The sequence below is a fragment of the Sphaeramia orbicularis genome, chromosome 15 (genome assembly GCF_902148855.1).
Source record: "Sphaeramia orbicularis chromosome 15, fSphaOr1.1, whole genome shotgun sequence".
NCBI classification, from domain to species: domain Eukaryota; kingdom Metazoa; phylum Chordata; class Actinopteri; order Kurtiformes; family Apogonidae; genus Sphaeramia; species Sphaeramia orbicularis.
Window position 1 is genome coordinate 49,033,793 of NC_043971.1, and position 18,785 is coordinate 49,052,577.

Genomic DNA, 18,785 nt, shown 5'->3' on the forward strand with positions numbered 1-18,785 from the left:
AACTTTAAAGGCTAATAATATTTTTCATTGCTGTAGGATGTCACCTAAATACAAATCTTTACAATAAAAACTCCACCACGTAATCAACTAAGTATCTAGTTTTATGGCATTGTGAAACTGAACATTAAATGTTATTCATGTTGCTAAATGTACTAGTTATGTTCTACATCCATGTTCTGTAAACAAGAGAAAAAAAACAACCAATCACCAATAAAAAATAAAGCACGCCAGCTTCCTTATTAAGCGTCACTTCCGCCTCCTCCTTAGCAAACCAAGATGGCGGCCGTCGTAGAGCGAGTTGATGGATGTGTTGGGTCCTTGGACCCAGACGCGGTGTCGCCGAGACAGTCCACCCCTCCACCGGACCAGCCGCACCAGAACAACCCGCTCTTAGGACTGCCAATCGTGGCCATTGAGACTATACTCAATTTTCTGTCTTACGATGAAATCAGCCTGCTGCGCTCGGTAAGGAGAACAAAAACAAGCCAGCTGGAAGGGGAACAAAGCTAATGCTAGTTACATGCATCAAATATTTTTGGAGAATGTTGCTGGTCATGTACAGTCTCCGTAAAATTACGTGCGGATAGTATTTAAAGGCCGTGGTTAGCGTGTGTGCAGCCGTGCAACTGTAGCCGTGGACCGCAGAGCCCATTGTGCTGTTTTCTAATTATCAGGACAATCTAGCAGAGACTGGAATACACGATACACCACAAACACACCTAAAGATGGACGTAAGCCGTCTAATAAAAGGGATGGAGAGGCTGTCAGTAATTATTATGATGTAAACTGTATAAACATAATTGCTGTACAGTGCAGACCCTTTCTGTTGTAGCCTGCTTTTTTGATAACCAGTGTGGGAGCTAACTAGTAGTCGTTGATTTACATATTTACACTCAGTCTGAGCTGTTCACTGCGACTCATTACAGTCCCTTCCCTCTGTGCTGCTCTGTGCATACTCTGGAAATTATTGATATGTCTCATTGAAGCTTACATGTTGTGCTATGGTTAGCCTTACATAGGCAGGTAGTCAGCAGTCTCCATAAACTTGCAATACGTTTTCATTTTAACCTGAACTTTCAAACTCTGTTTTTGATGAAACGTCTTAAAGTCTTATGGGATATTGTAGTACACTAAATTAAGTGACTAGGCCTGTGGTGCAGGATATTTTGTCATTTTTAACCCTCAAAGACCCAGCCACTGGCAACCAAAATCGCCTACTGATCTAAAATGTTTAATAACATCTGAACCACTAAACCTATCAATATGATGAAATAAGTCTGGTAAAGTACAGTTTGTCATCTCTTCATGGTCATCAGATAGGACCCATTTGGATGTTCACAGGCTCCGTAGTGAATGTGGAAATCTTGTATAACACTGATTCACCAGTAAAACCCATGGAGTTTGATAGTGGATGGAGACACTTTTTTACATTCAGTTATTGATTTCTTCGCTGAAAAAAGGTCTTCTTCAGTTTTCTCTGTTTTTTGATGTAATACCCCTTAACTTATGGCTTTCATTACATCTACATGATCAGTAAATTAAACATAGGAAGTAGCACTGGGTCATTTATAAGTACCCAAAGCGCTTTACATTATTTATCCATTATTCATTCGCTCTCATATTCATACACCAGTGTGAGTGACACTGGAGGCAAGGTGGCTGAAGTGTCTTTCCCAAGGACACAATGGCACATGCCTGGAGCAGGATTTGAACCGTCAACCCTTTGCTTATTGGATGACCCGCTCTACCTCCTGAGCCATGGCTGCCCATAATGACTTACAGTTCAGCATAAGTCACAAGGTCACAGTAATAAGCCTCTAATCAACATGAGTAATAAATAAATAAATATATCAAGTGTCTGTCAGGATTTTCTGACAGACATGACTCTTTATCAGTATCTGACCCCATCATACAGAACAGGAATCCATCGTGATGCAGCAAATCATCACAGAACTGTATGTCAGTCACTGTTTTTAGTTGTATACTTTGGTTCAGATCATGTAAACAGCACATTCCCTTTGAATGTTTTTTATTAGGCCTTTTCCTAAATTTTCCTCTCATGGAATATAGTATACTGATTATGTATGCAGATTAAGGAGCATTCTTCAGACATGCATAAAGCACATTCAAAATATGTTTCAGTTGGTGTTTTACCACAATTACCTGTATCAACTGGAGTAGAGGTAAAAGTCCTCTGTGGTAGAAAGGGATGTCCAAAGAAAGGCCCACATTTCTTGTCAAGAGAAGAGAAATACTTTTAAACATTATGAAAGAAGATACTGGCAGGTTTTAAGTTGTAATGGATATCATTAAGATTTTATCTACTACTACAAACAATACTGCTTATCAATATGATACTTTGAAAGTGTTTTTATAAGTTACTTGTTTTAGGTTGGGGTTAGTCTTATGGTTCAAATTGTGAAAAGAATTATTTGCAAAATTTTATAATATTATAATAATATAATATTCTTTGTTAGAAGACGCTAACAGTGTTGTTTTCAGCTAATCACTATCAATGACTTGGATTTGTTATAATAGCAATGTGAAACATAATTATTTACAACAAAAAATGTTCTTTCACTCATGATTTCTAAGTCTAGAACTGAATGCAGGACTGTCAGTATTTGGACAGTATGGCTGGTTTACTAAATACTCCCAATCTCTGAATCTGAACAACAGGGCAGATGATCCTATGACCATTTTACATCTAATTATTGAACGGGTCCACAGCAACACAGTCGAGAGTTTTAACCACTAGCTTGTGTTCATATTTGTGTTCAAGACTGTTAGCGTAGCAGTACATAACAAGCAAAGTAAACAGATGAACTACGAGCTGAACATCCAACTGCGAATTTCTTGGCCTGTGCGTATTTTTGTTGTTGTTTGGTTTTGTGATGGGTCGCTCATGTTTACACCAGAATATGCAAAGACTTGTCAGTAAATGGAGCCTTTTCCATGTTGTTTCCATGCTCAGTGCTAAAGTGTGTGACATAGTTGACCCAAACCTAGGTGTCTCATCTGGATTGAAAATTGCAGAAATACATCACAAGTCTTAGAAACTGAGTTGGTGAGGGGAAAAAAATGCTGAAGACTTTGAATGTTGCTACAATACACAGGTGATTTGTTTTTTGTTTTGTTTTTTCTAATCTTCTTTCTCTAGTAAGGTCCAGGCTTATTAATGCTCCGTCTTTACATTTTTTGGCCTAGGCCCCATCTAGTACCAGATTTTGGTATTGATCCCTAGTTTTTAAATCGGGACAGATAATGTAAATTGGACATTTCCAAGACCATGGTTGAAGGAACAAAAGAGAGAATTTGTGTTCACATGATCCAACATTCCTTACCAATGGAAAAACTTTGAAATGGGAATGTTTCTGATGCATTCACATTCCATTTCACTTAACCTGCTTTACCTGGCTTGCATTGCACTACCCTTTGTAATTAAGTTACTTGCATTATCTACCTCCTCTACATATATGCACAGAATTTTCAAGTGCTCTAAAGCTACTTGCTTGTCACTTTTCACACCCATCTGACTTGAAATAACTGAGGAAATTGAGGTTGAAGGTCAGGACTGAGATACCATATACTTTATTACAGGGCTGTTACCCAAAAAGCATTCACCCATAGACCACATGCTATTGTTGTGGTCAGAAGTTTTGGGAATGATGACTGGAGTCTTGAAAATGTACAAACCCACATAATTAAAAAAAAAAAAAAACTTAGGCTGTATTTTTTGAACTTCCATAAAGTAGATTTTAAAGTCTGTTACACCATTGCAGTGTATAGTCAAGCTCTACTTGGTCTGAATAGGATGTGGCAACAGATCCATGCTGTGTCGTGTTGGGCTAGTGCCACGACTGCTAGAGTTAATCATGGCTACTCTACACAGTGCTCTTGTTTCTACCAAACATGCCTGAAGTGTCCCACAACTGAGTCGCCACTCAGCTTAGGTATAAAAACACGACAAATCTTCTTCTGACCAGCCTGCTTCACAATTAGCACAGAGCAGTTGAAATGGGCAGGAAGTCAGATACTCAAAAAGCATAGAGGATAAATATTCAATAAATGTTCAAAATAAAATACCCCATGTAGACTCCTGATTGCGTAAAAATAATATGAATAGCAACCAGCCCATCAAATATTAACACCAAAGAGTTATGAGGTTGAATCTATATCGTAAAAGCGAAGTGGCCTCTGTGTGTGTGTGTGCATGTGCATTGGCTTCCTGGGTATTTTAGAATTGATTTTAACATTTTACTGATCACTTTCAAAGCCCGAATGGGCCTGGCCCCTAGCAGTATAGCTGAGATGCTAGTTGACTACAAGCCAGTACGTAGCCTTAGATCCTCAGGCAGAGGGCTCCTGGCTGTTCCAAAGTTGAGGCTTAAGTGTAAAGGTGACCGTGCCTTTTCCATCAGGGCCCCTCAACTTTGGAACAGCCTGCCCGAGGAGATAAGGCTTGCGGAATCAGTAACATCTTTTAAATCTCTTCTTAAAACACATTTTTATAGACTGGCCTTTATGTGATGTCTGTCCCTTTTTAATTTAGATGTTTAAAATTTGAATTTTATCCTGTTTGGTTATTAATTTATATTCTCATACATGATGTTGTTTTATCTCACTCCTTCATTTTTACATTTATTTAACAGCATCATGTTATGTTATCCCTGCCCTCTTCACTCCGATTCACTTAATTTATTCAGAGTGTCATGTTTTTGCATTCGCTGTACATATTTCTTTTATTGTGTTGCTTCTGTTTTAGTGTCTTTAATTGCATCTTGTATCCTGCTGTTGTGCCCTTCTGCTTTGTCTGTCAAAGCACTTTGGAAACTTCATTTTTAAAGGTGCTATAGTATATAAATAAAGCTATTATTATTATTATTATTATTATTATTATTATTATTATTATTTGTGTGTTTGTCCACTGCTGCTGTTTGGTATACTTTTGTATTTTTGGTGAAGGAACAGACTAGCGTAAACACCAAGTTGATAGGACCAATATTTTGTGAGATATTAGTAATTTTGGAATAAAATAGCCTTACAATCATGTTGCTATGCCCAGAACGCTTTGGCAGTGACTGCTGGACAAATGCGGTATAGCATGCACAAATACACAACAGCATAAAAACTACCACATCTAGAACCTGTGGATCCCCACGGGTCAACATACTAGTATATTTTTAACAGTTTAATCAGACACGAATGTTTGATCCATGTTGTTCAGACCTCTTCTTAAACTTATTAACTTTGCCGATTTGTTGCAATAAAATATGACCTATTGTAAAAACAACTAAAACAGACACAAAAAAAAAAACATTTTACTACATGACCTATTTTATCTATGGTTGAAGCTAGAGTTGCAGCTTTTGATTATTTTTGTAATCGATTTATCAATCAGCTGTTTTCTTTGATTTGATTAAGCATTTATTTGACTAGGCAGACTAAAAGTAAAAATGTGACATGTCTGAAAATGACAACTTGTTCTTTATTCCAGAATAAACTTATTCAACCACAAAAAGTATATAAAAGTAAAAGGATATGAAAATAAATCTAAACAGAAATGTGTGTGTGGGCGTATCTTTTGTGCGAGTGTTCATGAATGAGAAACAGTCTGTGTTCCTTAACCAATACTTACAGGAAAATATTAATTAAAGTAACGCAGCAATATTTAGCCAATTTTTTTTCTTGAGCTAAAGTTAATGACATAACTAGTGACCCCTACATATGTTCTTGTGTTGGCCCTGCTCTCAGGACAAACACAGGCTGGGTGTGTCCACTCTAAATGCTGCATCATTAAAGCTGTGCTCTTGTAATAAACAAGCTCTGAACCACAGTGGATGCAATGGACTTTTTATTTATATTTTATTTTAAAGTGTTCCCGCACTTTATTTTTTGCTTTTTTGTCCTTGTCTCTTCTGAGCTACGCTCCATGTTGTTTGTATTAATCCTGGCTTCATGTGCATCATAAAAAGCGTCCGTGTGAAACACCACAGTGGAACCAATGTTTAACAGCAGTGAAATTTAGGAAACAAAGCTTTGATTCAAGAAAATTACATATTGACGTAAAAAAAAAAAAAAAATCTATTCAAGTCGATTTATTGTTTCAGTTCTAGTTGAAACACGAAAAGTCAACTAAAAATGACCACATCAGGGGGTCAGACACCATAACACTTCTGCAAGTTCCTGGTTTAGATTGATGCACTTCAGGGGGTGGACTCAAATCACGCCAGAGCTGTGATGTGATGCGGGCATCCCTGTTGGGAAGCCTGGGTCAGTCTATGGGGGCAGTAACCCCAGCCCACATGTTCAATAAGGTGCATAGAGGCCAAAAATGTGTTTGTCTGAGGCAGTAGGGAGCCACTCGCTGTTGAGACAACAGACAAAAAATGGGCACCTTTTTTAGGATGTGGAATTCAGTTCTTCTGTTGCTATACATGTCTCAAGAATGCTACTTAAATTGGAATGATATCAGTATTTCCTAATTGTCTTACTTGGGGAAAGGTTTCATTCAGAGTATCTACATATAATTTTCTAAAATGTCATATTCACAACAGTAGGGGAATATTAGTGTGCATGTAAGCTTAGTGAGTATTTGCATCATGGAAAGTTGGGGGGAGAGGGCATAGTTTTACAGTCATGGCCAAAAGTTTTTGGAATGACACAAACTGATTGTTTGGTTAAATGTGATTTGTTAATAAAAGAATTGGGGGGGACTTGGGACACACAAGTTTTGTTTTCTCAAAATTTAGTATTATATAGGTTTCAAAGACCTATTGACAAATGACAGAGAATTAATTTGTGTTGATTGCGTTGATCATTTGTTTGGTTTATGACCACACACCTGCTGTGAACCTGTTTCACTTGTCTGTCCATCCTGTCCAGGTCTGCAAGCGCATGGACATGATTTGCCAACGTGTGCTGAACCAGGGCTTCCTGAAGGTGGAGCGCTACCACAGTCTGTGCCAGAGGCAGGTCAAAGCCCAGTTGCCCAGGTCAGTGTTACATGCAGCACTGAAATACAGTCACCTGGGAAATGGCCACACTGTGTCCATCGGCCTGGAGGTTGAGGACGCCTTGTGGTGTGAGACAGAACTGCATGGGAGGGGCATCTCAATAAATTAGAACACCATCGAAAGTTGATTTTTTTATTTAATTTCTTTTCAGTAATTCAACTCAAAAAGTGAAACATATATAAATATATAGATTCATCACACACAGACTGATATATTTCAAGTGTTTATTTTTTCTTTTGATGATTATTATAACTTACTGCTAATAAAAACCCACAATTCAGTATCTCAGAAAATTAGAATATTACTTATGACCAATTTAAAAAAAAAAAAAAAAAAAAAAAAGATTTTCAACACTGAAATGTATGGGCTACTGAAATATATGAACATGTATAGCACTCAGTACTTGGTCGGGGGTCCCTTTGCATGAATTATTGCAGTAGTGTGGTGTGGCATGGAGGTGATCAGTCTGTGGCACTGCTGAGGTGTTATGGAAGCCCAGGTTGCTCAGATAGCAGCCTTGAGCTCTTTTGCATTGTTGGGTCTGGGGTCTCACATCTTCCTCTTCACAATACCTCATAGATTCTTTATGGGGTTTAGGTCAGGTGAGTTTGCTGGCCAGTCAAACAGAGGGATACCTTGGTCCTCAAACCAGGTATTGGTACTTTTGGCAGTGTGGGCAGATGCCAAGTCCTGCTGGAAAATTAAATGAGCATTTCTACAAAGCTTGTCAGCGTAGGGAAGCATGAAGTGCTCTACAACTTCCTGGTAGACGGCTGCATTGATTTTGGACCTGATAAAACACAGTGGACCATCACTAGCAGATGGTCTTGGTCATGTACAGTGTGACAACACTTTACACTCTTCTTTCTTACAGACGAGGGCCGCAATGACTAGTAAACAACTAATTTATTCAACAGGTCATTACTGATGTCACGCCTGTTGTTTGGGGAAAATGTTTATTTTATTATTGATTGCAACTCTTGAGTATTTAGGTTTTTTTTTAATAAGCTTTGTTAGGCACTGTAATTGTTATGCACAAAATGCACTTTCGTTTAAGGGGAAAAAATGTTTTATTGCTGCTGCAATATTTGTTGAATATTGATATTTGTTTAACAAACTTTATGCTTCAAATGCTCTTGTTAAAGGAAACAAAATATATTTATTGCTGCAATAATTATAAATAAGAATCATTGTTTTCTTTTATTTGTTTGTTTTTTTTTACACTTAATTTTCATTAGTTATTTATTATTTTGTCACTCAGAGCATAACAAACAACAACTGGCAACAGATAATAGTCACAGTCTAATAGTAATGATAATTTAGGTTACAGTTATGTAATAGCAATCAAGTTACCTAATTAATTAAATTTTTAGAGCAGCAGTTTATATATCATAGAGACAAATCACCCATTAATTGTATTTAAAGAAACTAATCCATTTGCCCCATCTAATTATGTAAAGTTCAGCTTGCAGCCCCAGCATAAATGTTAATCTCTCCATTTTGTGTATTTTATCAACAATTTTCAACCAATCCTCCAGCAATGATGGATCAAGTCGGAGCCATTTATGAGTGATTGTTTTTTTTCCTGCAGCACTAAAGATTTTTAGAAGGTATTCATCACTTACTGTCAAATCATAAGGAAGATCTCCTAACAAAAGTGACAAAGTGAGTTGCTGTGATTTGAAACTCAAAATCTGTTCTATTTTTATTCCAACATCTTTCCAAAAAGTTGTAATTTTCATACAGGACCAAAAAATGTGGGTGTGGTTTGCCTCTGTGTCCCGCAACCCCTCCAGCTTGTAGAAGCATTTAGGTTTCCACAAAACTGTTTTGGCATTTTAAAGAACCGTACTAAATTTTTCCAACTAAATTCTCGCCAGTAGACTGAAAAGGAGGTAAAAGTTGCAGATTCACACGTATTATCTCATTGTTCTCATGATAGAACAGTATTCAAATCTTTCTCCCATCTTTTTTTAGTATAATCTGTTGAGTTTCCTTTGCTTTTCAACAGGCCTCGATAGAGCTTAGAAAAAATAGACTTGCATTGCTTAGAGTAATCTTGTGAGACTAGCTGAATTATCTCATTGGCCTCTGAATTACACATTTTCAGAATGTTTGAAGAGAGATATCATAATTGTAAATACCTAAAAAACATCTTTTTTTTTCCAAGTCATATTTTTTTTTTTGCAGTGTTTGAAATCTTGGTAAATTATCTTTATCCAGTATCTAGCAATATACTGTTATCCCTTTATGTGACCAGTTTTTAAAACTTTAATCAGTTTGATTAGGTATAAACTCTGAGTCAAAGCCGGCCCATCGAAGGACTCATATCTGGCTGCTCAAATTTATTTTCTTCACAACTTCAAACCATGTCATTAGTGTAAAAGAGACCAACAGACTTAATTCCTTTTGACAAGCTACTGTAAGTTTCTGATCTCCAAACAATGCTTGTATTGGAGTATTTCTACACATGTTCTCCTTTTCTTTCCATCTGGCCTCGTAGGTACCATCACACCACTGTATTACTGTTTTAAGTTGAACTGCAAGGTAATAATCACATAGATTCGGGAGGGATAAACCCCCTTTTTCTTTTCTAATCATAAGTGTACTGTATTTAACTCTAGGTTTCTGTCCCTTCCAAATAAAACAAGATATTTTTTTGTCCCACTCATGGAACTGAGAATGAGGGATTCTAACAGGCAGTGACATAAACTGGTATAATAACCTAGGTAAAACTGACATCTTAATGACCTCAATTCTTGTATTAACTCTTTAAGTGCCAGACAGTTAAGGGGCTAATAAGCCTTAAAAGTGCCACAGAATTTGGCCGTTTTTCAGTATTTCACGTCGTTTTTATAATATTTGAAGAATCCTGCAGGAAACCGCTCGGTAACATCCGACCGATTGCTGATTAGATCCAAAACGCACCGGACGCAGCCGATTCATTATTGATCGTAATTTGCATAATTTATAATAATAATAATAATAATAATTTTAATAATAATCTTTATTTACATAGCACTTTTCATACATTAAAAACTGTAGCACAAAGTGCTTTACATATCAGTTTAAAAATCAGTACCGCCCCCCACCCACACCCACCCACTCACCCGCACACACACACACACACACATATACATGCAAACCCACAAGCTCACACATACTTAAGAAGACTGACTGAGCACGGGTAGACCAGAACAAAAATGTACAAGTAAAAGTAAAACATCAATTTAGGAGGCGCTGTCTCAGGGAGCCATCCGCACCAGGAGGCAGCCGCCGACCCCGGCACCAGGCACCAGCAACACAGCCCCGCATCCCAACTAGTGGGAGAGGGCCAACTGGGACCCCCACCCACCAGAAAGGAGCGGACCCCAGTGAGAGAAGGCGCCACAGCCCCCGGAGTCCACAGCCGCCCCCCGGCATGGAGGGCTCCCTCTGATGAAACACCGGAGAATAAGAAACATTAAAAAGATATAAAAATATTATTCGGTCGCGTGACCTCAAATTCCCGTCTGCTTGGTCTCAAAAGGGGGACACAGAAAGAACGTCATCGAAATGTGAGAAAGAAATGGGGGTGGATGGTTTGTTTGTACACAAATATGGCGTGTTCTCCAAAGCCGATCTGATCGGCCTGTGGCACTTTACAGGTTGTTTTCGTAAAGCCGATTTAATCGGCCCATGGCACTGAAAGTGTTAAAGTCAAATATACACGTCACCAATTGTGTTAGGTCTTCTTTAATCCTTTTGTTTACACTTTCAAAGTTCTTTATATACAGGTCACTTAGAGAGTGGGTCAGCTACACACCTAAGTATTTAATTGCTTTCTGAGACCAGTCAATAGAAAATTTGTCTTTAAGCTCTGTTGAAGAACAGTAATTAAAACTCATGATTTGTGTTTTACTTATATTTGATTTGTATCCTGAATAGACACCAAATGTATCTTGCAACTCTAGAAGGGCCTGGATGGACTGCTCTGGATTGGAAAGATATAAAAGGATGTCATCTGCATTTAATGCGTATTTTATGTTCTCTTGAATTAATAACAATACCACGGATATTATTATTTTCCCCTATTGCCTGGGCTAACAACTCTATGTAAAGGGCAAAAAGAGTTGGGGACTGTGGACAGCCCTGTCGAGTAGATTTCTCCAACTTCATCTGGTCTGTTAAACGTCCATTGTTTTTTCTGCAGTTCATAATCTGAGTAGTCGACTATTGAAATCGTTGCAGCCCTATTACAGACTGTAGTTTTTAACAGTCGGTTTACTTATAGCCCAACTCTTGAATACACCTGAACTGTTTTCCTCCTAAACCCTGTCTCAATAGTTTGTATTTTCTCTCCTTACCAGAGGTGAAATCAACTGTTCTAAATAGAACTGCTCAGGGAATATTCAGGAGAAATTCTCAATCCTCTTGTCTTGCTGTTTCATCAATACCACAGATGTAGCAGCTGCGCATGACTCCCCACCCTCCTCTTTCATTTAAAATGCTGCAAGTACAGTATATCCACTAGCCTGAAACATGGACGATTTGAATGGAAATTGTAGTTATTGACTCACTGCTGTGAACAGTGAGTTTTTCAGAAAACCGGACCACAGCTTCTCAAGTTGTCAGCTCATCTTGTTGTTAACATTTTGCCCAAAATGGGTTCTGCCGCAAGAGCTCTTCACAGCAGATTCTGATGTCACAAAATGGTGTGTTTCTAGGCGAGAATCAGAGAGGAGAAACCATTCACTGGCACGTCATGCTGACATTCTGGCCGCTGTGGAGACACGCCTTTCTCTGCTCAACATGACCTTCATGAAATACGTCGACTCTAACCTCTGCTGCTTCATCCCTGGAAAGGTAAGCTGTAAACCCTGAGCCATGCATACTGTTGTCACAATACTGAATTCTGATCTGCCACATAATAGACATATAGACATTTGCAATAATAAATATCTTTTCTATCCTGTTAGCTTTATGCCACAGTTGGATTATGAGTCTGATCATTTGATTATACACATATACTGTACCTTTTATGAAGGAGAGACAATTACTGGCATACAATTGGATATAAATGGACATGCCTTAAATCAAAGAGCAATACTCAAGTATCGCTTGTAAAGATTTGAAGACAGTGCTAAGTGTTGCCAGCTTGCCCAGCATCATATCTATATAACTTCAGGTTAAAAAAAAAAGTTTAGGAAATTGTCTTCCTTCATGTATACTAGTTAATCTGATTCATTATATTCTTTTACATCACACATTTGTTAAAAAAAAAAAATCATAGGAAACAGTAGTGTCACAAATGTGAGTGGAAGACAATAACAGGAAGTTGGACTCTACAACTACATACCTACATATTCCAAAAGAAATCCGATAATGGACTAAAACGTCTAAACCAGGGTTTATCGACTATCATATTTCTTAAGTACATGTAAACACATCAGATCTGATTATTGCAATTATCTGATTACTAACAGTTATAAGATTTTGATGGTAATTTATGCAGTTTGTGTTCAGTAGCCTGACCCACAGCTAATTGACTTGCAGTAGATCACCATCTTTTCTTCAGGAGCAAAATCATGTTCTACAAACTCTGCAAGTTAATGCAGGCTAAAACCCCTTTAGTGTGGACAGATACTTAAGTACTGAAATAAACTCACCAGCCTGGCAACCTCTGATACTGGAATTAGTGCTACAAAGCCACCAGTTGAAGCAGTGCTCTCTGTATAATACCATAATTACACAGATAAAACTCCCTCAGAAAAGAGGGGATATATATGTGACAAATTAAGATTGTTCTCAATCCAAGACCGTCAGGTCATTCAGCCCAAAGATGGCAAGGGATAAAATTCTGAAGAATGTGAAAATGCTGCCACCTACTTCAGATCCAGTATGATTTCAGCATGAAATGGCACTCACCAGTGTGCCATGTATATTTGTGTTTGTAGTCAAGACTGTTAACCACAACCAGCCCCCACCCTGTGTCACATGTATAATATGTTTTTTGTGGTTTATAGTTTGTGGCTTATGATTGTTCTATGTTGTATGCCTTTAGGTTATAGATGAGATCTACCGTGTGCTACGTTATGTCAACTCAACTCGCGCTCCACAGCGGGCTCATGAGGTCCTGCAGGAGCTCAGGGACATCTCATCCATGGCCATGGAGTACTTTGATGAGAAGATCGTCCCTATCCTGAAGAAGAAGCTGCCGGGGGCTGACCTGTCGGGTCGACTCATTGGCTCTGCACCAGGTAGCAAAAAACCACAGTCTGAGCTGCACCCATAGCACTATTTAGAATGGAATCCACTGAGACTCTGACCGACACAGCTTCTGCACCTTCACACTTTAATCTAGAATTATATGCGCAAAAGTTGCATGTTTGAAAGCTTCTCACAAACTGGCTAACTGTGACTTTGGGCAGTGCAACACAATGAAAAATGTTGTCACAATAAAACTTTTTTATTAGATACTGATCACAAAAACTTTTTTTTAGTCCTGAGTGAAAATTTAAAAAGCTTGACTGCTTTTTGGCCAGTTTTATGGTGATAAAGTGACACCTTATACCATACAGCATGCCCAACACATTTGGTTTTCCAAAGCCTTTGTCTTCAACAGCCATATGTCTTCAAATCTATTCCTTCGTTTATTTTGCACATATGGCCATCAGAAAACACTGGCATGAATCTTAGTCAGGTTTTGAGAATTAGTAACACTGACAGAAACCTCTGTCCCCAACAGATGTACATGTTCATTTAAGATTGATTTTGCACCGGTTTCACTCCGTCCATCTGCAGTTCTGGCGTAAAGGTACTCTGCTCCACTGAGTGTTTTTGTCATCTGTGAGCTCACCTGGGATCCTTGTGTTCATAATGGTGTATTACAGATTTGAGCACTGACACTAGATAAGACCCCACCCACCACTGCTGCTGATGGAGGCAGCCTTTATGAGGCAGTGTCCTGTGCTAGATTTCAACCATATCACTCAGCACATAGGACATATAAAACATGGAATCTTCCATTTGTGTTGACTTTATTTGTCTAATAGTCCTGTTGTAGTCTCACTATGTGATCAGATTCTGTTTTTCCCTAACCCTGTGTCCTTTTCCCCACAGTGGCGGGTCCATCTACCTCCCTGACCACCATGTCCCTGCTGGCCAAAAACACCCCATCCCGCTCGGAGATGACAAAGGTGCAGCAGCAAGTGAAGGTAAATGGAGCGTCCATGACAGTGCTGCGGCGGGAGATGCAAGAAATCCGTGTGAAGCAGCTGGAACAGCAGAAGCAGCTGCAAGACCAGGAGCAGAAGCTGCTGGAACAGACACAGGTCATCGGCGAGCAGAACGCCCGCCTTGCTGAGCTGGAACACAAGCTCCGGGAACTGATGGAGAGTAGCGCTGCTGCCATGGGGGGGCCGCGACCCAGCCCGGCTGTCCCCTCGACATCCAACAGTACCGCCACGTCTTCCACTGTCAGCAGCATGTCTTCTGCTTCTGCCATACTGACGGGCGGGAGCTCCACTGAAACGTCTCTGCCCACAGAGCCAGATGGGGAGGGAGGGTCCACACTCAAACGCACAAGAAAGAGCTCAGACCACCCACGACAGTCAAAACGGCTGCGCTGCAAAAAATAAGAGACTCAGTGTCATTTAGTTTTTGGTTTCAAGGTCTGACTGATCACACCTTATGAGCACCTGCCCTCCTCCCTCCACCCCCCACCAACACTCGTGACATGAACTGTCTATGAGCCGAGTCAGGAGTATCCTAACCATGTGTGCTTCTCCAGTGTTTAAGGTCCCACATGTTGTGTGTCATGGGCATGTGACCACTTCCTGTGGGCGCTGGGTTTGCATTGCTCACAATGTCAACGTGACATTATCTGTCACATCACCAGGACTTTGCACATCACTGACAGGGTCAGCATTCCATTTGTCACAATTAAAGAAAGAAGCTGCTGTAGTTATCCACAAAAAGCATAAAATGACCAACAGTGTCAACTGCCACTTTAGAGATCTGTGGCTCCAGGTCAGTTTACTCCCCCTGAAGTTAATCTTATAAATACATTTCATAATATTTTGTTTTATTATCTCAACAATCATTTATTATCTCAGTAATTTCACCTGTCCTCTGTATGGTGCTGGCTCAATTTGACTCAACTTGAACTTGTTTTGTGTATCTGGTACTCTACTTTCCAAGGCAGATATGGTCTCCTGAATGAAGCAATGTTGCATAAACCTCCTTTGACGTCATCTTCAACACAAAAGGTTGTTTTCAGCACAATGGTTGTGGAAGTTCCAATCTAATCAGTCAGGTATTTTTAATATATTGTACAGAAAGTCAGTGATTATTGAGAAATAACCTAATTTAACCCATAAAGACCCAAACATCTGCCACCGACCAAAACCATCTAGTGATCTAAATGTTTAATACCTGTTGATCCACTAATCCTATCATGTAAACATGTAACATGTAAATAATTGGTGTAAAATGCAGTTTGTCATCCTTTCATGGTCATCAGATATGACCCATTTGGACATTCAAAGGCTCTGTAGTGAATGTGGAAACACCGTCATCTTCTACAACATGGATTCACCAGTAAAGCCCATGGAGTTTGATAAATGACAGTGGATGGACACACTTGTTTTTATGTTCAATTAATGGTATATTTTGTTGAAGTCACTTTTTCATTTTCTTCTGATTTGACCTTAGAATTTACTCTGAGCTTTTATAAACATCTATATGCTTGAGAAATTATGAAATATAGGAAAATACCTGATTTTCACTGTGAAATGCAAAATACAGAGGATAATACTATAATAAATGGTGATAATTCATTTAAGAAAGGTTAAATAGAGAGGAAAGTTCATTTGGGAACTGCCACAAAAGCAGCACTGGGTCTTTATGGGTTAAATCACTTTGAAGGGTTGAGGGGTGGTTTGCTGAACAGCATCCCGCCAACTATATTGTTACTTATCAAAGAACTAATAATTTGATTAAATTGATTTGTACAAAATATTTTATTGGGTTTTTAAAAATGTTAAAATTATGATCAGAAGTCATAGCACTGGAATCAATCAGAACACTGGTCTGTAATTCAGAAATGATAACCTATCCTATATAAATTTAATATTCATACATGCATACAATATTCATACTTTCAATTCACCCCCCCCCCCCCCCCCCCCCCCCCCCCCCCCAAATAAAGCCAGTTGAGCCAGTACCATGGTGGAAAAGCACCGCAACAGCAGAGAGCAGTGCATTTGTTTGAGTGGATTCAGCAGTGGGTGAATCCACACCTGTTGCTATAGCAACGTTGTTAGTATGTTTGTATTAGTTTTCAACAGCAGGAGGGTGCCTGGTTCTGATGCACACAGAATATGTCAGGAGCATCAGCAACTGAGACTGCACATGGGTCTGATTAATAGTGAGGAGAAACAGTCCGTCACTACTTTATCCTTTAAAAGAAGACTCTTTGTACCCCTCAAACTAAAATGGTACTGAGGTGTGGGGGCCATTTACAGCATAGAAGTTAAATTAAAATAATTGCACAAGAATTTGGAACTAATACAACCCATAATCTATTTGTAATGCATCACAATTCAAAAACAGACACAGCAAAACACACTATTACTGTTTTAGCACAGTATTGTCTCCATAGAACCCAATGAGGATTCCCCCAAGCTCCTGTGTTTGCAAATGGAAACGTACAAGTTCAGGATGTGGTCAGCAGGTCGGTCAATTGAGAATTTGTTCCTCAGTCACCCTACATAAAGATAAATGCTTTGCATCACATTTTTTTAAATTTAATGTCTCATAATTTTGTTCACACTCAAGCAAAGTGCAATAAATATCCTGCGAGGAGTAATAAGTTCTTTGTATTCCTCAGTAGCCTGTTTTATCTGAATTGCATCCTAAATCAGGTCTTGGATGTGGCATTGAGGCCGAAACATCCAGGGTTGAGGTAGCGGTCAAGTGTCACACACTGACACCGAGGCGGAGGGAAACGCTCCTATCGACTGTGTCTCTGAAAACACTCATCGATCTCTTCAGCTGTAACATGGCCTTAGGAATCCGCAAAACCCACAAACCATTGCTTACAAAGTTTTCCCACACTTCAGTGTTGGTGCACTTTAAATCACATTCTAAACATTGGTCTGTATATTTGTACTGTTCAGTCAGCTGCCAATTTCAGTGTAATAACAGTTTGGTCTTTTACTGTCAGTGTCCCTGCTTTACCTTTTTTTTTCTCTAACAGTTCAGGAGAAGTTTTATATTCATTTGTGAAATGATGTGCAAAACCACACTTCAATGCTTCCTTCCATGTCAGCAGTCCACAGGCCTAGTCCACACTAAATCAGATGTAAACAGACTCAAAAAGTTGTTGAAAGCTCTGGTCATACCTTGCAAGTGATATTGTCAAACTATCTTCGATTCAAGTCCATGTCATAGCTTTCTTTGGGGCTTTGAACTCCACCTCGTATTATTATCGATGTCCAGTGTTAAAGATGAACTGTCTGTTACTTTTGCTCCTGCGGTCTGAAAGTTGTCAAGTCTGAGTATCATGTGAAGGCCCTCAAAGGCTCTGCTGTTTTCAGATTGAAATGTCACAACTCTCCTGATAATGTTTGATATTACTAGTGTTTTCTGTCCATGGAGCTATTTAATGTTTTTGATCAGGTTAATTTAGAATTGGCAGGAAGTGAGGAAAGTGTTTTAAGACTATATGTTGTTTTCTAACAGTTGGAAATCGACTCCTTACAGTGTGCTCCTCCGTTTCCCTCCTGTACAAACTCGGACTGTCTTGCCTTGTCAGGCTAGTTTAGCTGGTGAGCCCATATTGTGGCTTGACCTCGGTTTCTTTGTTTGAGGCTTTTTTGTTGTTTGGATGAATCAAAACCACTCATGGCATGAACCTTTTTTGATAAACCTCTTAAATGCAGTTCACTATCTGGGTGAACACTAGCATGTATTATAAAGACACTGGGCAGCAAACACAAAAAGATGTAATCTAGTGGCTTAATTTGAGACTGCGTCTCAGTTTAGAAAATTGTACTGTAATCTTTATGTACTTTAAAAATGTAGATTGTGAATTATTTCATGTACGTATACCAAGAAGAACTTGAAGTTGGCTGCTTTGGGGCTAACTGTATGGTTTTGTTGCACACATTACTGTTAAAAATGTACAAATTAAAACTATTAAAACTCAGCCTAACTCATCCATGTGCTGTGTCTGTATGCTTCTACCCGTTAGTTTGCTAAATCATAAAACTGACCCAGTTTTATACAGTGCATCTGTAGAGTATTCACAGTGCTGCACTTTTTTTTTTTTTTTTGCATTTTCTTGTTACAGCCTCATTCCAAAATAGATGAAATTCATTTTTACCCTGCCCCCTGAAGGGGTGGCAAGGGATATTGTTTTTGGTTTGGTTTGTTTGTTTCTTTGTTTAACATTCTAGCCCCAAAACCATTGCTTCAATTCATACCAAATTGGGTTTATAGATTACCAGTGCCCCACAATAGATCTCATTACATTTTGGGAACAGTAAGTCAAACTTACAATTTTGTATGGATTTTAATGTTTTTTTTCCTATTTATTTAAAATGGGCAAAATTTCAAATGTCTGTAGCAGCAAAACTATTGTTTGAATTCATACCAAATTGGGGTTATAGATTGCCAGTGACCCAGAATAGACGTCATTACATTTTGGGAAGAGTAGGTTGAAGTTTCAATTTTTTAGTAATTTTTTACATCTTTTCTTTTTCCTCATTTACTTATAATGGGGAC

The 18,785-nt window shown here is 38.8% G+C and overlaps 1 protein-coding gene across 1 annotated transcript; it reads left to right on the forward strand.

Moving 5' to 3' along the window:
- The first annotated feature begins 259 nt into the window (after window positions 1-259).
- On the forward strand, window positions 260-15,192 carry fbxo28 (F-box protein 28). The gene is made up of 5 exons (XM_030155904.1): window positions 260-465; window positions 6,886-6,995; window positions 11,723-11,861; window positions 13,060-13,255; window positions 14,118-15,192. Exons 1-5 carry the CDS (start codon window positions 277-279, stop codon window positions 14,633-14,635), a joined length of 1,152 nt encoding a protein of 383 aa, XP_030011764.1. The 5' UTR covers window positions 260-276; the 3' UTR covers window positions 14,636-15,192.
- The last annotated feature ends 3,593 nt before the right edge of the window (window positions 15,193-18,785 follow it).

What these genes read in the sequence shown, in the direction of transcription:
- fbxo28 (XM_030155904.1), top strand. Translation starts at nt 277, where the DNA reads ATGGCGGCCGTCGTAGAGCGAGTTGATGGATGTGTTGGGTCCTTGGAC. An exon ending in AAATCAGCCTGCTGCGCTCG is followed by an intron (nt 466 to 6,885) that starts GTAAGGAGAACA and finishes CATCCTGTCCAG; the next exon opens with GTCTGCAAGCGCATGGACAT. An exon ending in GTCAAAGCCCAGTTGCCCAG is followed by an intron (nt 6,996 to 11,722) that starts GTCAGTGTTACA and finishes GTGTGTTTCTAG; the next exon opens with GCGAGAATCAGAGAGGAGAA.